This window comes from Adiantum capillus-veneris, chromosome 17 (assembly GCF_014529385.1).
Source record: "Adiantum capillus-veneris isolate H3 chromosome 17, ASM1452938v2, whole genome shotgun sequence".
NCBI classification, from domain to species: Eukaryota; Viridiplantae; Streptophyta; class Polypodiopsida; order Polypodiales; family Pteridaceae; genus Adiantum; species Adiantum capillus-veneris.
In genome coordinates this window covers 8,303,603-8,327,358 of record NC_140947.1, presented here as the reverse complement: position 1 = coordinate 8,327,358, position 23,756 = coordinate 8,303,603, and the positions used below count along the sequence as shown (strand labels likewise).

General features: G+C 44.0%; 2 protein-coding genes across 2 annotated transcripts in view; one reads left to right on the top strand and one right to left on the bottom strand.

The window, feature by feature from the left end:
* LOC147436767 (uncharacterized) overlaps positions 1–23,756 on the bottom strand; it is a 116,220-nt gene that overhangs the window by 21,712 nt on the left and 70,752 nt on the right. The gene's annotated exons all lie outside the window — the stretch shown is intronic.
* Positions 12,074–17,045, top strand: LOC147436768 (uncharacterized). Its single transcript, XM_086485840.1, has 4 exons — positions 12,074–12,226; positions 15,533–16,017; positions 16,069–16,668; positions 16,704–17,045. The coding sequence occupies exons 1-4, from the start codon at positions 12,074–12,076 to the stop codon at positions 16,750–16,752; spliced, it is 1,287 nt and encodes a 428-aa protein (XP_086341966.1). The 3' UTR covers positions 16,753–17,045.

Here is a 23,756-nt window from a genome sequence, read left to right as displayed (position 1 = left end):
GCTCTACAAATCTTAAAGCAAAACTTGAACTAAATGTATGCCTACGAAACCCATTTAGTTCAACTTTGAAAAAAACATCGTTTAAGGCCTCAAAATACATCCGCAAGTTAGGGGTGTCTGAAAGCGACAATTTGCGAGAATTGTGACGAAACGGTTGCGGTTTTGAACATAGTTTCGACTTTTCCCTAACCAAAGAACTTGAGCACAGTGGACTAAGTCTACTTGAACCAAGCAAAAGCTCTTAAGCCCAAAAATCATGTCTACCTTAGATTCAAACGCAACTTACACAAGCTTGGAGATCCCGACGATAGAGGAATATCCTTCCACAATGGATCTTCCAAACTTGCAATTGATAAAGATCCATCATGTTGAGAGAGTTTGGATGATTGGTCATGAGAGTGAAGGACTATATAGATACATTGACGACAATGAGGTCAATCTTTATAGGTACTCAGATCCATACCTAGAAGAGATAACGGATTACAAGCTCTTATATGTCTACAAATATGGAGTCGACTGTCAATGGAGATCTATAGTTGTCGACAAGTATGGACGAGAATACAGAATTGTAGAAAGCACAAATCCACAGATTGTACTAGAAAGAGGTGGATATTTGGTCAATGAAGGACCACAAATGCCTCCACCAAACACGAGAATTCCTATGGGAGTTCCAAGAAGAGAGCCACCAGGATTCCCTTCAAGAGCGATAACGAGAGAAGGATTGGGAGAGTCTCTGGTTAGACTTGTAGACAATCGACGAGTTAGACCATCCCAAGTCCAGAAATGGGTAAACAGAAAATACTCCGGAGATAAAGATCCGAGAGACCACGTAGCGTCTTTTAGAAGAGTGATTAGAGCAGAGGAAGTTTCAGATTTTGCGACACAGTTCGCGGGATTTGGATTGACTCTAGAAGATGATGCAGCTACATGGTTCGACTCGGTGGAAAAATGGGATTTTGAGACCCTAGATGAGTTGTTTGAAGAGTTTATTGAAGAATTCTCGCCAAAAGGCATTGCTCACAACACGGTCTCGCAAATCCATAGATTCAAACAGAAAGAGAATAAATCACTACGCAAAGCATCATTACGGCTCAAGAGATATGTTAAGCTCTGTCCGAGAGCAGAATTACCTACGCAAGCACGACTGATGCTGATCTTTATCCAGGGAATGAGACATGCGGGCCTTCAGAAGGATCTGCATATGATAAGGAGGATGACGCTAAACGAGTTGATCAAAGAAGCTCTTTATCTAGTGGATAACTGTGAGGCATACAAAGAAAAGGACTTAAAGAGTCAAGGAGATGACACATCCTCTCAGCACAGTGTTTCACAGATAAGTGAGTCCATTGACAAGCCAACGGCACCTATTGATCAAGAAAAGCTTATCGACGACTTGGTCAAGAGGTTGATTCCTCTTGTAAGGTCTGATTTGGGAGAGCCGAAGTGGTGTGAAATTGAGAGAAAATGGACGAACCATACGGGGCTATTATAGCATGGAAAATGCTAGGAAGAGGTATGTACAACCTGTTCCAGAGACACCTACTCCACCTAGATACATTACGGGAAATGCGCCAGGACCAGTAGGAGTTTTAAGGCCACAACTTGTCTTAGGACAACAACCTCCGCTGCCAGGTGCTAGAATGCCGGTAGACATGAGATACATGCCAATGATGGAAGCATCAAATAAACCAATGCCAATACCAGCTACAATGTGGTATCGCAACCAAAGTGAGTACTACCCTTCGGAGCAACAAAATGTGAGAGAAACACATGGAGTGGTGAGGCCGGTACGACCTCCACCTCCTGGGTTTCAGTCGAAAGAAAGAAGGTATGAAATGGACGAAAGGACATTGCGATTCATTGCAAATAACGGCTTATCTAGGTCAAAGCTTGCTTATAGCCAAGAGGAAATGCTAAAAGAATCTCCTAAACCAGAGACAGATTGTCACAAAAGTCGTGACAACCACTTGGTCAAACAATGTCCTCATACGGAGATCACTGAAGTAAATGCCTATTGTCTTGAGTGTGGCATCACTCACTTGATCCCCGATTGCCCGAAAAAACCAAACCAAATCAGGAAAATCATGACAAATGTATCACGGATTGTTCAGCTCCCTAGTAGCTCAGAAAATGAAAATGTTGTACCAGTTCAAGTGGTTACGAGAGCACAAGCTCAAAAGAAAGCTGATGAGAATACAGAGACAAAGAACATGGAAAGTGACACGAGTCCAAAGACAGATGATGGACCAAAGACAGACGCACCTAGTCAAAAAACCAAGAGCAAACGAAATAGTTGGAAAGCTAGAAAGACTAGGATGAAAGCACGCAGGGAACGAGAGCAAAAATCCCTAGCTGAGAAGCTTACCGAAGCTGAGGAGAAGATAAAACAACATGAGGAAAAGGAGGCACCTTCTCTTACACAGATGGTTAAACCTCTAGAAGAACCATCCACGGATGAGAAACCGAGAAGTGCTAGTTCAGGAGGATCTGTGTTGGCAAAGAAGGTTAATGAGACATTAGATGCCCTCTTGAAAGCCTATGATGTGAAGCTCAAAAGCAACCAAACCCAAGAATACAGGTGGATGACATATCCCGATGCGGAACTAGAAAAGCAAAGGTTTAAAATGTGCAAGAAAATGATTCAAACAGCCCAAGCTTTACTAGAACCACCAGTTGCAAAACCTGAGGATGTGATTCGTGTCATGCCTACACAAGTAATCCCACCAAACCAAGAACTAAAAGAGCCAGATTCTAGTCATAAGCACAGACCAAACCTCAAAGACCTAGCATTAGAACCAAGGATAGTATTGAATACCACGGATAACTCTTCCGAGGGATTTCACCAAGCTATACCTGAGGATTGTAGAGAGATAGATGGTCTTGACGAATTGTGGAAACAAGTCAGAGAGGCCAATGAAGCCGATGACCTAAGAAGACGAGTAGACAAGACAAGTGATGAACGAGGAGTGTTTCTACCACCAATAGAGGAATTTGAGACTGGATCTCAAATGAATATAGACGTGCGATCGTATTGGGGCGACAAAGGATCTGTACAATCTATGGATAGTCAACCCCATTCGCTAAGAACACTACCGTCCTACATGGGAGAGTACGAGACCAAGTCAGATGTGGTTGCAGTCCCATCACAGAGACTGTCTCCCAACAAGGCCATCGATTCAAAGGGGCTAGTAGATATTCTATCTACCCCAGTCACTTGTACAATAATGTTAGCCGAGTTGCTCAGAATAAGACCAAACATGTGGGCTAATGTGGGTAAATGTCTAGAGAAATTTGGTGTAAAAACCCCAATGACTCAAATCGAGGAAGGCATCAAAGAGCTTGAAATGAGTGCCATTAAACAAGGTAGGCGAGTATTACGAGGGAGAAGATGGAAACACCACCCTTCCTATGGAATTCAATAATGTAAAAACCATGGCAATCCTTGACAGTGGAGCTGGTGTGGCCATTGCAACCAACGAGGTTTGGAAAAAATGGAGAAAACCTGCCTTGATATCCACACGAATGACCCTGCAGCTTGCAGACGGACACAAGGAAAAGCCCCTAGGACTGCTAGAAAAAGTACTTGTTACTTCTTGTGGTATTGAATATGAACACACTTTTGCTGTTGTTGCCTTTGGCAAGAAGAACAACTATGACATCATTCTGGGAAGACCATTCATGCGACAATTGAAAATGGTTCAAAATTGGGGTTATGACCATATATACCTGAGACATATGGAAACCATAACAAAGATAAACTTGAGGGACCATAGCTATAGGGATGTGACGAGAACACCGGTTGAGGAGTTTGATTCCGCCCCAGTAGCAGGATCAAAACTTCCAGCTTGGTTAGGTAAGCCTAAAGAACTGTGGATGTGTGGAGCTTCACAATGTGGTAGCTTGAAACGTGAGGAATGTATCCTAGAGCGAGCTATAGAGGATAAGGACTATATCCCAGAACCATTTCCTGAAGAAGAGTTGGATGGGAACACATCTTGGCTACTCTGGACGTGTGCACCGTGGAGGATGCTCCCACAACAAAGTTTTGTGATGAAAATGGCTATGATGTCGTTCCTTATTTTGCAGTGAGTGTAATCCAGGAAAACGAACAGATCCAGACATCAACAATCTCTCGAAATAAGGAACAAACAAAGAAATCTGGAGAATCAAAAGATGAAGAAGATGACGAGTTCTATGACTCTGTAGAACACTTCGAGCTTCCAAAAGATCAACGACCCGGGAATCAATGTCATCGCTACGTGAGTAAAGTGCATCAAAAGTGGATTCCAAAGTCCTCGGTGAAGACACAACCACCACAAACATCCTCATACATGGCTCCTAATAAGGATGCAAAGACTCACCTAGGAGGAATACGACCAGAGCAACGAGCTAGCAATGCTCTAATCATTGGGCTAGAAAAGTCCTCCAAGAAACTACCACCCACGAGCAAACAGACAGTAACTTTCCACTACCAGCCAAAAAATCAAGGGAAAGTACAAGAAGTCAACCTTGCTGAGGATAGTAGCGATAGTGATGAATCTTACGACATCCCCTATCATCAACTCAGGCCATCACTATCACCAACCCCTTCAGCAACAACCATGACAGGTCAAAAGAACAGGACAAAAAGTCAAAGCCAAAAAGATCGACAAATCTGGATACCAAAAAGCCAGATCGGCCAAAAACAGATATGGATCAAGAAGACAAAGATCTCTAATGAAAAATCACAAGATCCAACACCAGAAAAAAAACAAGGAAAGCGTGCACGAACGGGTAAGAATATCACAAAGTCGCAAGCTTTCACAACTCAGGTTTGGGCTCCAAAGAAGTTGATTCAAGCACAAAAAAGTCACGAATTCATTTGGATTCCAAAACAACCACAGTATCAACTTTCAAAGCCTGAATCCCGTCACCAACCAAGCGTACAAAGGCTGAAGCAAAGACCACTGTCGACTCACACAACAAAAAGGTGCATCCCAAAGAAGTCTCTTCAAACACAAATGAAGCACGGGCAAGTATGGGTTCCCAAACGAGCGTCAGCAACAAAACAGCCAATAATCGCAAAGAAATGGGTCCCAAAGAAGAACAACAAAACTGTTGTCAGTGCATCGCCGCTTGAATTCTTACAATTCTTCCTACGATTACACTACAGTTAGAAGAGAGCAAGTCGCTTCAATCAAGCAACAATACAGGAGCTTCAAAGACCATTACATTGCTTAGAATAGGAAGCCTCGCCAACAAATGCCAATAAGCAAATTGCTTATACCCACATCTTGCACAACATAACTCTTTTCCATGCATTGACTGTGTATGCATAATAGGGCTACATTACAAGGCCTGCATAGGCACAACTTTTAATTGCCCAAGCACAACACATACCCTTTGTGATACCCTGTCGTAAAGGATGACTCCAAATAGGAAGGAGGGAGGCATTCTGAATGCGGACCTAACATTATGACTATTAGAGGGCAATGTTTTGTGAGAGGCATTGGATTTTTGCGTTTTATTGTGATAATTTTTTGAAGTAATTTAGAGTATATGCCCTCATAGTAGTGTTACAGAGGAGTATGGGGACAAAATCCATATATGAGCCCGTAGGGACATGTGTATAGTGTACATAACATTTAGATTTCTATTTGAATGATTTTTCTTTTGTTAAGTTTGTTTTAGGATTTTCATTGTTTATTATTAAGAAAAAATAATAAAAAAATCCATAATCCTCGTGAAGAAAAGACTGACGAGAGGCCTGAGCACTACAAAGAGAAGAAGGTACAAGAAAACGATGAAACTTCACGAAGTATGTCTCAGCAGCCACTACAACAGCCAAAGAACTTGTCACAAAGCAGTGTCAACATGCAACCGACAAGTCATACAAGTCAGAGTCGAGCTAAGCCACAAAATGAGTGAGGTGCTAGTCCCAAAGCTTCAAGTAATATTCTCTGTGGTCTAAGCGTCTTAGCTATTCTAGGTACTGCTCAAGCTGGAAGAGTTGAGCATATTTACGTTGTGTCGCTCATGCTGGTATAAGTGAGCAAAAGAGTCGAAGTCTAAGTACTTAAGTCTGGTGAAGTGAAGGAGAAGGTCCAAAAGACACTCACGTATTGAGCACAGTGAGATACGAGTGGAGAAACTTCTACATCGAAAACCCTTCTTGGAAAGGTGGAAGCTATTGAGACATCTTTTGATGTCACATGTGCTACATTTATTCCTCGAAACACCCATCAACTCCTTTCACATTGCATGCTTTTGTTGACAAATTTCTCATATGCATATAGAGTGTCCCATAATTGGCACTTGCATCAGGCACTCTTTCCGTGTTTCACCCAAGCACTCACCTTTCATGAACATGTACTTCACGTTCAACTGCTCAACTCCAATAAGAGCGTATACCAAAGGCATTTTTTTCCCACCGGGTTTTTTCTCTTTGGTCATCCAGGTTTCAAACCCTAATCTAAAGACACCTATCACCATCCTCTTGTACATATTCCTTCTACATTAACAATAAGTAAATGCTACTCAAATCAATTGACAAATGAATTGGAGCACCAATTTCAGATCATAGCATACTTCTCCTCAATGGCGAGTCGAAGAATGGCCTACAATGACAAAGCTGCAAACAACACTAACAACATGATTTCACAGGAACAAAGAAGTCCCCAATGAAGAAGAGCAGACATAAAAGTAATCAGAGGATCTCAAAAGATGAATGGTTATGATGATAGATGTCCGCTCTAATGGATCATAGTTCTTGTTGTGGTTCGACAAAGTTACAAGCAGTGCAACAGATGAAGCCAAAACGACAACGAAGGCACCACATCGCCATCGACAATCAGGTCATGTCGGGGACGACATGAACGCGGAAGGGGGGAATGTTGACCGCTAGGTCAACAACACAACATAACTCAAGTTTCGTACCAAAGTCTTATCTTTTGCGAGTTATGAAATGCTGCGGATTATGGCTATAAACGTCATTTGTAATGAGTAGTTATTCTAGTTTCAGAAGCCAGGGTGCAATGGCACTTCCAGATTGTAAATACAAAGCCATTTGACCCTTTCAACCCCATTTTTGGTTAAACCTAAGGTAGCCTTAGTATATAAGGGACCTAGGTCATTTTGTAAAGAGGACTTTTATCATAATCAAAACTTAGCGCTGCCGTCTACTGTGTGTGAGAGAGAAAGAGAGTGAGCGTGAGCTTCATCCTCTCGCTACGCCCAGCTCGCTCAACGCATTGGAGATCCGACTGCACCATTGTTGTAGGCTCAAGGAGAGCTACGCGACAACGCCAAGCATTCCACGCGAGACGAAGCGCACACGCCGACGCATCTACGAGCTATTTGTGGCTGTAAGTGTATCAAACGAAGTCTGTTTTCTGCGTGCTAGTAGTCTATAGAATCGTGGCGACATAAGCTACGCATAGGTACTCATAAATTTCAGTTTCGGGCACTTTCAAAATTCTGCTCTGTCATCCCACGCGTTTTCCGCAGATGGGTTTAGAGTGAGGATTTTGAGTGTAGAAGCTTAGGGACAAGTGTATCCTAGTGAGGGGATGGTGTTCCTTAAGTTTCGTACGAATCTGGCATGATTAGGTGAGTTACCTTCCGTATGTGTGTATGTGGCTAGGTGGTGTAGTTGAGAGCAGTGAGGTTCTTGATTGTGGTTTAGTTGGCCTTCCTGAGTGTTGTATGTGTAGGATGGTCTCAGCTTGACAAGCTTAAGAGATTTCCTGTGTGTGCCTATCGTGTCATTTGTGTCCTCGATTGACATTATGTTGATCTAGGTAGTGTTTGCATGCACTTCATGGGTGTGTGAGTCGCTCCCGTCCAACAGCCTCAGTGCCACATGAGATTATTCGAGCTGAGCTAGCTGCCCCCCCCTCGCGTAGTTGAGGTCCTTACTAGATCAGTTTCCTTCATGCATAATTTTTGGGACCTCCCCAGAGACAAATATGCTTGGCTAGCCCTTGAGTGATCCCGACAGCTAGCGCTACAACAGGACACAGCATGTTGGTATAAGCAGATGACATCATGGTTTCAGTCACATGGCTTCAGCATGGATAGGCTGCCTCCATTCCAGCACTCCTTGGATGTACCCTCCCTTTCTCTCACACGGATAGGAATCAATAGACTTAAACGTCAGGATTTGATTCAACTAGATACCAAAAGCACATGGATATAGCCGGTACAAGAGTAGGGTACGAAGATGGCTTTCTATAGAGAGCATCTTCTCCAACTAGCAGAGGGTGGATTTGTGATCAGACCGGCCTATATCGACACTCATTTATCCTATGGGATACGATGTGCTATTGGTCAAATGCCCACATCATCGCATCACCTAGAGATTGAGACTGGCAGATTTAGGAGAGAACTAGCAGAAGCTAGGATATGCCAGTTGTGTCATATAGAACCAGAGACAAAGTTACATCACATTTGTCATTGTTCGGTATACTATGAGATTCGAGGCCGCTTTCACTTTCTATTTAGAGAGGGCTTTGGACCGCTGGCTAGAGTAATGAGATATAAGATGCCTCAGGTAGTTTTTGCTAGAGCTGCGCAAACACAGGGAGAGTCTCTTGAGGAGACCAGGCAATGGGAGACATTCACAGAGGGAGATCACTGACTTCCTAGAGGAGGGACTCAACAGCCAGATGTGCATGCTTCACAGTAGACTTCAGAGCCCACTTCTACGAGAGGTATATTAGTGGACAGAGCCACTAAGCTCGCAAGAGTTCACGCCCACGTCTACGGGGGTGACTACGACATCAACGGAGGCTCCATAAAAAAATCATGACTATTCTAGCACGACATGGGGACGCCCAGTACGACTATTTAGAGAGGCAGACATTGACAAAGCTCTTCAACGACCGATGCAATACTTTCTCAGACATGGGGACGCCCAGTACGACTATTTAGAGAGGCAGACATTGACAAAGCTCTTCAACGACCGATGCAATACTTTCTCAGACAACGTCCGATGCCGGGCATCCTCAGGCATGGATGATGATGATGATGATGATTTCAGTCTGATGTTTTAGTCTTTCACTTTAGTTCATTTCATTTTATTTTTGCACCCAGACATTGGATTAGATCCACAAGGATTGTATCATTTCATTACATTTCATTTCTCTCTCTCTCTCTCCGCGTCGCAAGGAGGAAGGGTGCGCGTGAGGGGTAAGTACCCTTACGTTTTAAAGCAGCCCAAGAGATCGCGAGCCATCTTCCACAGCCATCGCCTACTTGTTGCTGTGTGCGTTTTCACAGGGTATCAGCCGCAGTACCATCAGTACCAGCAAGGCTCAATATTCAGCCTTCAAGCACTCAGATTTCAGCCATACAGCACGTCAGTTTTCAGTTTTCAGCTTACAGTATTTCAGCCTACAGCCCTCAGTACCATCAATTTTCAGCCTTCCAGTACCTTCTTCTTCATTGCAGTACCCCAGCACCACAGCATCCAGTTCCCCGTGTTTCCATCGCAAGGAACCCTTCATTCAGAATCTGTTTTCAGCCCAGTGCTGCACCTACATTCAGACACAGCAAGATACATGCAATCTAAAGGCAAATACCATTCCAGCAATGGAGTGGAGGGCCCTTGGAGGGGGGTTGGGGACCCCATTTGGTGTTGATCTCTCTTTGCAAGGAATTGTTCGGGTGCTTGAAGATGGACCAACTAGACATCGGGATGACAGCATTTATGAAACTCCGCCTAAATCAAAAGCGACATTTAGGCATAGGTTTTGAGAGAGCACACTATCACCAGGTTTTGTGAGAGCAGAGAAACTATCTAGAGTCAAAGATGACTTAATGTATGAGAAGGTACAGTGATGATTAACGCGGAGCTGGCCTCTTGAGGGGTGACATCGAAAAAGAGATGTATGCAAATGCGGAAACTTACAAAAAAGCTATGTATGCAAATAAGAGGAAAGAATTGGACAAAGAAATGCTTAGTAAGCGTTACGAGATGTACACATCATTGAAGGCCGAAATGCAGACGATTGTGAGGGCATAAAAAAATGTAATGGAATGTATGATGTAGAAAAGACTAGAGGATGCACTTGCTATGTATGAATCTTGGAAATAAAAAATGAAAGAACGCATGAATGAAAAGGATGCAGTGATTGAAGCACTTAAGGGGGACCTTGCAGCTTGAAAAAATACCCCCGCAAAGGAGGCAGAAAATCAACCCTCAATGATCAAGGAGCTCGAAAGCATTAAGGAGCATGTGAAAACTCTACGAGAGGAGGAAGAGCAAAAGGCATGAACGACCTCTTCATGGGCGGGGCACCTAATGAAAACACAAGAGAAGGTGATAAAGTTGAAAACTGGAACGAGGACGCAAAGAAAGGGAAAGATAAGATGCTTGAAGCCACACCAACATCAAATATCATCAATATGACAATTGAAGAGGAGCAAAAGAGAAAGACTAGAGCCCTCCATGTGCGTGTTACAAGTCTCAAAGAAACTGGAAAAGTAGAAGAAGTGTAAGAGCTCTTGAAGCGCATGGGTATTTCTGAACCCACACACACAGGTGCTTGGAGAGTTGGCAAGAAGGGAAGTGATGAGAAAGGAAGGCCCAAGGAAAGAGCACTCATTATACGTTTCCCTAAGCTGGAAGCTAGGAAGGGATTCCTGAAGAAGAGACCAACACTCAAGCAAACTGGGAAATTTTTGGGTGATGACCTCACTCTAACACAGGTAACACACATGCAAGAGCTGATGCCACAGATCAAGGCGGTGAGGGAGAAAAGGAAAATTGCTCTCTACAAGAAAGGGAGAGTAGTGGTGTTAGAAAAACGCACCGCATAAAGGTGCGAGACCTATGGGACCAACCTTAAAATGGCAGCATAGAATTGTAACGGATCAATGAAGCTAGATGTAGACACATTGAGGATAGCTTTATGGGAAGAGAGATTATTTTTTACTCGAAAACAAATCAAACTCCTGACGGCACATTACCTAGAGTAGCGGGATATCATTGGGAGACTACTATAGAAAGATAGAAAGATAGAAGTCAAGATATGCCAGTTGTGTCATATAGAACAAGAGACAGAGTTACATCACATTTGTCATTGTTCGGTATACTATGAGATTCGAGGCCGCTTTCACTGTCTATTCAGAGAGGGCTTTGGACCGTTGGCTAGGGTAATGAGATGTCAGGATCAAAGATGCCTCAGGGGTAGTTTTTGCTAGAGGTGCGCAGACACAGGGAGAGTCTCTTGAGGACACAAGGCTATGGGAGACATTCACAGAGGGAGATCACTGAGTTCTTTATCGGAGGGACTAGCAGCAAGATGCACATGCTTCACAGCAGACTTCAGAGCCCACTTGTACCAGAGATATATTAGTCGATAGAGCCACTGAGCTCGCGAGGGCTAGAGGCCCACGTCTGCGACCACGACATCGACGGAGGCTCCATCAGAGAATCAAGACTATTCTAGTACGACATGGCAAACGCCCAATACGACTATTTAGAGAGGCAGACATTGACAAAGCTCTTTAACAACCGATGCAATACTTTCTCGGACAACGTCCGATGTCGGGCATCCTCGAGCATGGATGATGATGATGATTTCAGTCCGACTATTTAGTCTTTTAGTTCTAGTTTTTCACTTTAGTTCATTTCATTTTATTTTTGTACCCAAACATTGGATTAGATCCATAAGGATTGTATCAGATTGGTCTCATAGGTCATTTTGGCCTTTTGAAGACGTTTAATATAACATTTCATTTCATCTCTCTCTCTCTCTCTCTCTCTCTCTCTCTCTCTCTCTCTCTCTCTCTCTCTCTCTCTCTCTCTCTCTCTCTCTCTCTCTCTCTCTCTCTCTCTCTCGCGGGACTGTAGCAGCTAGCCCAACCTCCCTTGCGGGAATGTAGCAGCAGCCCAGCCTCCCTTTGTTCTCGCGGCACCACAACAGGAGCATCTTCAGGACTTTAATCCCTCTCTTTGTGCAGTAGCGCGCCCATCTTTGTACACATGGCGGACTGCAATGACTGAGGACGTACAGAGCGCGCAGCCCCGGCAGGTCAGCTTGAATTTTATAATTTTATAATGGAAAATGATTCTTTGAGCCACACCGGAATGGATCAACGTCAAGGCCATGAATGCTTGATGGATGTTGCACAAACTGTCACACTTGAAGAAGACACTGCACAGGAAACGGAAGCCGCCAATGTCTCACCTGTTTGCAAGCCAAGAGCAAAGGCAACCTTCATGCTCACGAATAAGCGGATGGTGCTGATGGAGAGGGAAATGAAGGAGTGGAAAACAAAGATGGAAGGATGGTGGAAGGAGAAGGCCAACCTCCTTCAGATGGTCTTCAATGAAGGCGCACAATGGAAGAAGGAGAAACAGAGCCTTAACGCAGAAATACGGACACTCAAAGAAGAAGTCTCAGCCCTCAAAGAGGAGAACCCAAACGCCGAGATACGGGCACTCAAAAAAGAAGTCTCAGCCCTTAAACAGGAGTTTGTTGATAGAGTAAGCAATGGACTAGAGGAAGGCGAATTTCAACCCTCGATAATAGATGAAATCAAGGAAATTAAGGAACAAGTAAGGATGATCACAGAGGAAGAGAAACTGAGTGTGGCAAAGACATCTTCATGGGCGGAGATGATAACAAGGACACAGAAAAAGGCGGACGAGGCTGAAAAATGGATTGAGGTCGCCAAGAAAGGGAAAGGTCAAGGAACTCCTTGTACACCGACGATTATCAACATGACTCTCGAAGAGGAACAAAGAAGGCGGATGCGAGCACTGCATGTGAGAGTGACCGGTCTCAAGGACATAAACAATGTGGAGAAAGAGGTCACAAGCCTTACATCCATGATGGGGATGGAGAAGCCTTTGCATACAAAGGCACGGAGGGTAGGGAAGAAAAGTGATGGCACAGGAGAGTCTTCAAAGGGGAGAGCTCTCATACTATGCTTCCCCTCGTTGGCAGAGAAAAGTGATGGCACAGGAGAGTCTTCAAAGGGGAGAGCTCTCATACTATGCTTCCCCTCGTTGGCAGAGAAGAAGGAATTCTTGAGGAAGAGGCCTACTCTCAAAAAGACAGGTATTTTTCTCGATGATGACCTGACTCTCTCACAGCTCGCACATATGAGAGAGGTAATGCCAGAGATTACAGTGGCAAGGGAGAAGGGAAAGATAGCCTTCTACAGAGATGGACGGGTGGTGATTTTAGAGCGGCGTACTGCATGGCGGTGTGAGACATATGGGACCACACTGAAGATGGCTACCTGGAATTGTAATGGGTCTATGAGATTGGACGTGGGTGCATTTGAGGAGAGTTTCAAAGACAAGGATATTGTGTTCTTCTCAGAGACTCATCAGGCCCCTGGACAGGTAATGCCACGTGTGGTGGGATACAGATGGGAAACAACTCACACAACAAATGCGAGATCTGAGCATGGGAGTAGAGGCTCAAGAGGAGTAGCAGTGCTATTCAGAGAGGAACTACAACCATTACTGCATATTGTACGAAGAGATGATCATGCTAGATATATGTGAGTGAGACTGAGAGCTGACAGAGGTCGATTCCTATATATTGCCATATGTTACTTTCCTCCCAGTACATCAGTGTATGCCGCATCCAGAGGGCAGTCGCCTTTCTCTATCCTAGATGATGACATTTGGGAGTTCTCTAGGGATGGTGATATCATTCTCCTAGGGGACTTTAATGCCCGAACGGGCAACTCGCAGACAGTCTTCTACGACACTTCAGATGAGATGCTTAGAGAGCTGGATGTGGGCGAGTTGGGACTTGACAGATGCTCAGATGACAGAGAGCAAACGGAGTATGGAAGATACCTCATGGAAATGACGACTACACATGGATTAGCCATACTTAATGGCTTACAGCGATTTCCTGGAGCAGCCGGTTTCACATGCTTTCCACATAGACATGGGGCCAGTACAGTGGATTATGTTATGACACAACCGAGCTTTGTCCCCTGCATTCAGGACTTCACAGTGGGAGCCAGGCCAGTGGGCATAGCAGTAGATCATGCTCTCTTGACACTATCCGTTAAATTTCAGTATAGTACAACCCAGAAATCAGGAGGCAGGTCACACACCCGCTATACATTTACACCAGAGACTGATTTCGTTTATTCAGAGGAGATCTGGGACCGTCTATTGGAAGGCACAGCTAGCACAAATGGTACATGCCTCTCAGTGGAAGAGTGCACCACTCTACTGACTAAGACACTGCATGGGGCTGCATCAGTGGCATACCCACACACTCAGTCGGGCAAGAGACGACATTCTGGGAGCATGCCTCAGAATAGTTGGTATGATGAGGAGTGCAGAGAGATGAGAGCCCAGCTTCAGAGGGATCTTCTTTTAGGAGTCATCACTTACAGACAGTCTCGGATTGCTTTACGACGCCTTATGCGACGGAAGAAGCGAGCTTACCTAGCTCAGATGGAGCGAGACTTGTATCAGATGTTCTTGAGTAGCGACTCAGGAGAGGCATGGAGACTCTTCCATGAACACTCCCCTCCCCCAGTGATTACTTCACCTGAAGTGTGGGGCCAATATGCGACATCATTATATACGGTCCCTGGACAGGAACCCCTTCCAGACCCTACCAAGCCTTGCCCAGCTACGAGCACTTTCTTTACTCGTGAGATGGTACAAAGGGCCATTGACAGGATGAAGACCGGAAAGGCATATGATCATGATGGTCTAGTAGCGGAGCACTTTATACATGCCAGGGATATGCTGATGGAGGTTCTCGCAGTGTTGTTCAATCGTGCCATGTGTGAGGGATTACCTGAGACTTGGAGGTTGTCTAATATTGTGCCCATCTTCAAGGCTGGTGACCCTATAGAGCCCGAGAACTACCGCACTATTATGGTTGGACACACATTGGCACGGTTGTATGCATCTATCCTGGAGCAACACTTGAGTAATTGGGCAGAGGGCGAGGGTGTACGAGCGAAAGGTCAAGCCGGCTTCAGGAGGGGTTTCTCCACTCTTGATCATATTCTGACACTCAGGGCCATCATTGAAGAGGGCAGAGCACATGGGAGACGGATCTACTGTAGCTTTGTGGATTTTCGTAAAGCATTTGACATGGTACCAAGAGCTCGATTGATGCGCAGATTACAGGAGATGGCGGTGCCCATAGAGGTGATTTGGGGGATTATGGCTTTGTACAGATCAGTGAATGGACATGTACGCACTCTGGAAGGGGTATCTGATCTAGTTCACTCTACTATTGGAGTGAAACAGGGATGCCAATTGTCTCCTACTCTATTTGGTATGTATGTTGATGAGGTGTCTAATTACATCGACAGAGAGGGTGACAGAGGTGCACAACTGGCAGGGACGTGGATCCCACTGTTGCTATATGCTGATGATATTGTGCTGATATCCGACTCACCAGAAGGTATGCAACGACAGTTGGATACACTACGCAGTTTTGCAAAGGATAGTGGATTGTGTGTAAACCTAGGTAAAACCAAGGTTATGGTGTTTAACACCACACCGCAATGGGTCAGGAGATCGGTACCTACTTTCAAATATGGTCAGGAGATTGTGGAGTATACAGATGCATACACTTACCTGGGGGTAGTCTTTACTGGGCCGAGATTTTCCTTGAGAAGAGCGGCAGAGACTAGACTAACCAGAGCTGGTGCGGCTCTGGGAGGAATGGAGAGGATGTGTTCGCAGGTTCAGTTCCAGGAACCTAGGACAAAGTTATGGCTCTTTGATACTCTGGTTGCCTCTACTATGTTATATGGGGTGCAGGTTTGGGGACCTTCTATAGGCCAGGAGGGTTGGAGGCGTATGGAGAAGCCCCTGGTATCTATGATCTCTCGGCTGATTAGAGCCAAGGCTTCCGTACCACATGATATCATTCGAGCGGAATTAGCTGCTCCCCCTATGGTGATTGAGGCACTTACTAGATCAGTTTCTTTTGTACACAGTCTGTGGGATACTACCAGAGACAGATATGCCAAGGTGGCTCTAGAGTCCTCTAGACAATTAGCTCTTAATGGGGATACATCATGCTGGTATGCACAGATGGCATCATGGTTTCAGACACATGGTTTCACCATGGACAGGTTGCCTCCTTTTCGATACTCTCTACAGGCACCCTTGAGGTCTTTGACGCGGGTAGAGATTAATATACTCATTCGTCAGGATCTGATTCAGCTGGACACAAGGAGGACATGGATAGAGCCGATACAGGAGTTGGGCACAAAGACGGCTTTCTATAGAGAGCATTTTCTCCACCTCACAGGGGATGGGTTTGTGATTCGGCCTAGTTATATGGACAGTCATCTTTCTCATGGTGTCCGATGTGCCATTGGCCAGATACGCACGTCCTCACATCAGCTCGAGATTGAGACTGGCAGATTCAGAGGGACACCAGCAGATAGCAGGATATGCCGCTTATGCCATCTAGAGCCAGAGACAGAGGTACATTACATGTGTCATTGCACAGTGTACTATGAGATACGTGGGCGTTTTCACTGTCTATTCAGAGAAGGTTTCGGGCCACTATCTAGGGTCATGAGTTATGAGGATCAGAGATGTCTTGGGCTTTATCTACTTGAGCTACACAGGCATAGAGAAACTTTACTGAGGAGAGCTGAAGAGAGACAACCCCAAAGACAGATCACAGATTTCTTTACACTAGATACTGAACACCCAGAAGAACAGACAGAGGAGCAACCAACAGGGGAGAGGTCTACCCGCACTACTGGCATCCTCATAGACCGTGCATTGGAGCTAGGGAGATCTAGACGACCCCGATGGAGAAGAGGAGCTACATAGTTTCGAAGGAGGCTACAGCAAAGGATTCGAGCCATACTTTTTCGTTGTCCAGAGTGCAGATGAAGATGGATCTCTATGCAGATAGATCTCTACTTCCCTCCCAAATTGTCTACACATTGTATAGCTCAGTTCACACATTCCACGCCTCTCGCCTCTCACACCTATCCGCTTAGTTTAGGATTCCGCAGTATTTATATCTTGTTATCCCTAGTCTAGTTTAATTTATTTTGTTAATCTGACTTGATATCAGATACACCACATTGTAACTTCCCGGTCTCATAGGTCACTTTGGCCTTTTGAAGACGTTAATATAACATTTCATTTCATTTCATTTCTCTCTCTCTCTCTCTCTCTCTCTCTCTCTCTCTCTCTCTCTCTCTCTCTCTCTCTCTCTCTCTCTCTCTCTCTCTCTCTCTCTCTCTCTTTTCTAATGACTACTTGCACGTAGAAAACATACACCGTTTGATGCACTTACGACCACAAATAGCCCGTAGCTGCGTCGATGTGTGTGCTTCGTCTCGCGTGGAATGCTTGGCATTGTTGCGTACCTCTTCTCGAGCCTACAGCAATGGTGCAGTCGGATCTCCAATGCGATGAGCTAGCCAAGCGTAGCGTGAGGATGAAGCTCTCGCTTCCTCTCTTTCTCTCTCACACCCAGTAGACGGCAACACAAAACTTCAATTATGATTTAGTGTATTTACAAAAGTGACCTAGGTACCTTATATACTAAGGCTACCTTAGGTTAACCAGAAATAGAGTTTGAGGGGTAAAATGGCTTGGTATTTACAATCTGGAAGTGCCATTGCACCCCGGCTTCTGCAACTAGACTACCTACTTGTTACAAATGATGTTTATAACCATAATCCTTAGCATTCCATAGATGTCAGAAAATAAGTCTTTGTTGAGTCATGTTGTGTTGTTGACCCAACAGTCAACACTCCCCCCCTGTCCCTGACATGACCTGGTTGTCGATGTCGGTGCGGTTTTTGTTGTCGTTTTGTTGATGTAAAGAAAGTATAGGCTACAACCTTTACACGAGCTCGTCCTGTTCGTCCAATCCGACGTACAGTCTTCACATGATTCAAGAAAATCATAATTGATGACGAACTTTATGTCCCCTTCACATCCATGAAACGGTCCAGTAAATTTGCCAATTTTAAATTTTTCTCATTCTTAGAAACAACTTCTACAATCTGGAGAATTGAATGATTGGCTTTCGGATCTTGTGAACCAATGACAACTTTGTAAGGATTTTGTAGAAATTGTATGGCTAAACCTTCAACTTCTTTAGGCCAATGCGAATCTGTCTGCCACGTCGAATCTGGGAGATAATTTTCCTGATTTGAGGTTTCAAACACATGTTCAGCATTCGATTTGCTTCATCAGGGACAAGCTTTTGAGATCCTCTGATTACTTCTATGTTTGCTCTTCTTCATTAGGGACTTCTTTGTTCCTGCATCAAGGTGATCAAAGCCCGCATTTGCCATTGTTAGCTTCCGTGTGATTTGTAAATCATTATACTGCTTCTACTTGATACATGACTTACTTAAAGCCTGGCAAACCCCAGTTAATTCCCCAACTTACTAACTTGCTTCATAAAAGGGCTTTTCCAACATCATTCATCATCGATGAGCTATCATTGTCCCTTTGTCTCCAAAACTCATATACATGATGTATAGGGTATGTAGATGGCTATCATGGCTTTAGATTTGAAAAAATTGCAGCTTGAGCTAGCTAGGGTTCTTTTTTTTTCTTTTTCTTTTTTTGAAACCCTTAGCTTGTGTTCGCTGTTTATAGATTTCTGACAAAGTTTAGCTTGATTCAAACTTGCACTTGGATTTCCAAGCTTACTTGTTTTGAATTTCAATCTCGAGAATGATTGATGGGCATCTTTGACACCTTCTAGCTACCAAACACATGTAGAACCAATGATGATGACCAAAATTTGGCTTAACCCTTGGTTGCTCCTGCAGACATCTATCACGATAGATGACAGAATTGTCATTTCTGCCCCCTTTGTTTTTGTCAGTACTGTTAGTCCCTTTTGTTTGTTAGGCTTCATTAAGTCACATACAAGATAGAAGATTTACAGTAGATCTTAAGATTTACAGTATAAAGATCTACTTCCTATATATGGCCTTGTGGTCGCATGAAATGTCTTACGACAACTTTACACTTGATGGGTGCTTTCGCTTAGTCGATCACCACCTTTCTTTGTCGTTGAAGGCCATCTAGGAGTGTTGGCCGCATATTGTTGTGGAAGGCTGACCAGTATTCTTTTCTTACCTCTCACATTACCCATCGTGCATATCAGGGTTGTTCTCGTCCGTCGGACGGAACGAGGCGTACGGTGGCGTCCCGTCCGGTCAAGGCGTCCGTTGCGTCCGGTGGTTTTTAGTACGTTTGACCGGGTTTTTAGTCCGTTGACTGTGCTTTTTTTTGGGAGGTTTTTGGGTTACCTTTTGGCATAGGATCCCTCCCACCTAGCCTAGGATCCCCCCCCCCCCCCCCCCCCCCCCCCCCTCCCACATGCCATGAGCCTCCTCTCTCTCTCTCTCTCTCTCTCTCTCTCTCTCTCTCTCTCTCTCTCATCCTCTCATCTAACTCTCTCTTGTTCAAGGGCAAGTATCTACACTCTAAATCTATATATGGATGCCCTCTTTCTGTTCTTCTCCATAATGTTCCAACTCAAGGCTCAAGCTCACGAGTCATTCTCAAGCTCTCTCATGAGTCATGAGAGATTGCTCAATGGCTCAATGAATCCAAGATAAGCCTTAAAGGAAAGTGCAAGGTATAGACCCATGGTAGTCACCCATAAGACAATATAACCATCAGCTCCATCCTGCATCGTATTGACTAAATACCACGACATCCCCACTCTGATAACCAATTGTCTAATTGTCCCAAGTGTAAAATCTAGGGTTAAGAATTGCATGTTTTTATTTTTGAACGTACGTAACCATGTCGTACGACATAAAATTTTCTAGTTCGATGAGTATTGTACGTCTTCGTACGTGGACAAAACGTACGAGATCGTACGAGACCACCCTGGTGCATATGGCTTTTGAGACATGCTTGGTGAAGTGTCGTCATTTCCATGTATCGTCTTCTTCTTTGTACTGCTTAGGCATCTCTTCAACTTTTTCTTATCTGGATTATAGATTTTTCCTTCTTTTTTTTTCTTTTCTTTTGGAAAATCGCAAAAATAACGAAAATAAACCAAAAATCAACTCAACCAAAAAAGCAAAATCATTCTAATAGAATTCTAAATGCTATGTACACTGTACACATGTCCCTAGGGGCTCATATATGGCTTTTGTCCCCGTACTCCTCTGTAAAGATATTATGAGGGCATATACTCTAAAATTTGTCAAGAAAGCATCACAATCAAACGCAAAATTCAATACAACTGACAAAACATTGCCCTCTAATATTCATAATATTAGGTCCGCATTTAGAATGCTTCCCCCCCTCCTATTTGGAGTCCTCCTTGACGACAGGGTATCATCAAGGGTATGTGTTGTGCTTGGGCAATAAAAAAATGTGCCTATGCAGGCCTTATAATGTAGCCCTATTATGCATACACAGTCAATGCATGGAAAAGATTTATGATGTGCAAGATGTAAATATAAGCAATTTGATTATTGGCATTTGCTAGCAAGGCTTCCTATTCTAAGCAATATAATGGTCTTTGAAGCTTCTGTGCAGTTTGCTTGATTGAAGGTTGTAGAGATTTTTGAAGGCTAACTTATCTGTTTGATGCTTCGTTGGAATCCAATTTAGCCTTGTGGTTGGTTCTCGTATTTGGCATTGTTCCGCAGTATTGGATTCTGGCTTAAAGTGAGCTCTCTTCTAACTGTATTGTAACTATAGAAGGAATTTAAAGAATTCGAGCGACGGTGAAGTGACAATAGTTTTATTGGTTTCCTTTGAGACCCACTTCTTTGTGATTACCGATTGTTTTGTTGATGCTGCTCGTTTGGGAACCCATACTTGCCCTGCTTCGTTAAGTTTGAAGATAGTTTTTGAGATCCACCTTGTCTTGGTTCATTGACTAGGTGTGTCGGTCTTTGGTTCACCTATCTCTGGACTTGCGTCAGTTTCAGTTTTCTCTGTCTTTGGGTTTCGATAGCATCGATAGTGATCTTTCCCTTCCGTTTGCTCTTGGTTTATTCACTAGGTGCGTCGGTCTTTGGTTCACCTATCTCTGGACTTGCGTCAGTTTCAATTTTTTCTGTCTTTGGGTTCTCAGCTTCTTTTTTAGCTTGCGCTCTCGTAACTACTTGAACTGGTACGACATTTTCATTTTCTGAGCTACTAGGTAGTTGAACAATTCCTGAGACATTCGTTAAAATCTTTCTGACTTGGTTTGGATCAAGTGAATGACGCAATAATCAAGACAATAGGCATTTACTTGTGCGATCTCCGTCTGAGGACATTGTTTGACCAAGTGGTTGCCATTGCTTTGGTGACAATCTCGTTGAGGAGCTTCTTCTTGCAATTCCTCTTGGCTGTAAACAAGCTCTAACCTAGCTAAGCCTCTATTCACAATGAACCGCAATGTCCTTTCGTCCATCTCATACCTTCTTTCTTCAGATCGAAACGCAGGAGGTGGAGGTTGTACCGGCCTCACCACTTCATTTGTTTCTCTTATCTTCTGCCGCTTCAAAGGGCAATACCCGCTTTGGTTGTTATAATACATTGTAGATGGCACTAGCGCTTGTTTGTTAGATGCTTCCATCATCTGCGTGTATCTCATGTCTATAGGCATTCTAGCACCTCGTAGCGGAGGTTGTTGTCCTAAGACAGGCTGTGGCCTTGAAACTCCTACTGGACCTAGTGCATTCTCCATAACGTATCTAGGTGGAGTATGTGCTACTGGGTTAGGTTGTACATACCTCTCCCTAGCATATTCCATGCCATAGTAACACTCTTCTCTCGTATGGTCCATCTTCTCTCAATTCCGCACCACTTAAGCTCCCTCGGATCAGAATTTACAAGTGCAACTAACCTCTTGACCATTTCGTCGATAAACTTTTCTTGATCGATAGCTGCCGTTGGTTTTACAATGGACTCACTCATTTTTGAATCACTATGCTGAGAGGGTGTGTCGTCCTCTTGACTCTTACAATCGTTTTCTTTATATTTCTCATAGTTATCCACCAAATAAAGAGCTTCTTTTGATCAATTCGTTTAGTGTCAAATTCCTTATCATATGCAGATCCTTTTGAAGACCCGCATGTCTCATTCCCTGAATAAAAATTAGCATCAATCGTGCTTACGTAGGAAGTTCCGCTCTTGGACAGAACTTGAAATACCTTTTGAGTTGTAATGCCGCTTTGCGTACTGATTCACCCTCTTTTTGTTGGAATCTGTGAATTTGCGAGACCGTATTGTGAGCTATGCCTTTTTGTGAGAATTCTTCGAACAGCTTGTATATGAGTCTCAAAATCACATCTTTCCACTGAGTCGAACCATGCAGCCGCGTCATCTTCCAGAGTTAGCCCGAATCCCGCAAATTGTGTTGCAAAATACAAAACTTCCTCTGCTCTAATTACTCTCCTGAAAGCCGCTACGTGTTCTCTCGGATCTTTATCTCCGGAGTATTTTCTGTTTACCCATTTCTAGATTTGGGACGGTCTAACTCGCCGATTGTCTACAAGTCTAACCATAGACTCTCCCAATGCTTCTCGCGTTTCCGTTCTTCCACTATGCCTAGGTTCTTCTTCGAAGGGATTAGTCGTTTTGTTGGAGATTGGTCCATTAGGCAGATTCACTTCATCTCTCGTGATCGCTCTAGAAAGGAATCCAGATGGCTCCCTCTTTGGAATTCTCGTAGGAATTCACGTGTTTGGTGGAGATATTTGTGGTCCTTCATTAACCAAATATCCACCTATTTTTAATGCAATTCGTGGGTTTGTGCTTTCTACAGCTCTGTATTCTCGTTCATACTCGTCAACAACTATAGACTTCCATTGATAGTCGGCTCCGTATGTATAGACATATAAGAGCTTGTAATCTGTCAGCTCTTCTGGGTATGGTTGTGTACACCTATAAAGATTGACCTCTCTGTCGTCAATGTATCTATACAGTCCTTCACTCTCATGATTTGTCATCCAAAATCTCTCAACAAGCTCGGTCTTTATCAATTGCAAGTTTGAAGGATCCATTGTGGACGGATGCTTATCTATCGTTGGGATCTCGAAGCTCGTGTAAGCTGAGTTTGAATCTAAAGTGTACATGATTTCCGGGCTTAAGAGCTCTAGCTTGATGTAAGTAGACTTAGTCCACTATGTTCAAGTGCCTTGGTTAGGGAAGTCGAAACTATGTCCAAAACCGTGACCGTTTTCTCAAAATTCTCGCTTTTGGACACCCCTAACTTGTAGATGAATTTTGAGGCCTTAAAAGACGTTTTTTCGGGTGCTGACCAACAATGAATGACCTCGTAGAGGTCTTTCATTGTTGTTCACGGTTTACACAGAAAGTCATAGAGCTACTTTGGAGCTTCGTTTTGATAAAAAAAAAGTTTTTGAATCCGAGACCGGAGCTCAAGTTATGGCCAAAACATAGACAGTCACGGACTATCTTTCGCCACCTAGTGCAACGAAAGAAAAGGGCTTATCTATCTCAACTAGAGTGGGATCTGTATCAGCTATTTATGAGTCAAGACTCGAGCATGGAGGCTATTCCATGAGCATTCACCACCACCAACCATCACCTCCACACAGACATGGGGTAAATACTAAATATGCCACATCTCTCTACACAGCATCAGGGCAGCCACCTTTGTCGGACCCACTAGAGACATGTACTTTCTTTATTGCCGAGAGAGTAAGGAAAGCCATTGACAGGATGAAGACAGGGAGAGCACATGATCATGATGGTCTAGTAGCAAATCACTTCATCCATGCCAAAGATATGCTTGCAGAGCTTCTTGCTATGATGTTTAATCGAGCCATGTATGACGGCTTTC

What these genes read in the sequence shown, in the direction of transcription:
- LOC147436768 (XM_086485840.1), top strand. Translation starts at nt 12,074, where the DNA reads ATGGATCAACGTCAAGGCCATGAATGCTTGATGGATGTTGCACAAACT. An exon ending in TGCTCACGAATAAGCGGATG is followed by an intron (nt 12,227 to 15,532) that starts GTGCTGATGGAG and finishes AAATATGGTCAG; the next exon opens with GAGATTGTGGAGTATACAGA. An exon ending in ACTGAACACCCAGAAGAACA is followed by an intron (nt 16,669 to 16,703) that starts GACAGAGGAGCA and finishes AGAGGTCTACCC; the next exon opens with GCACTACTGGCATCCTCATA.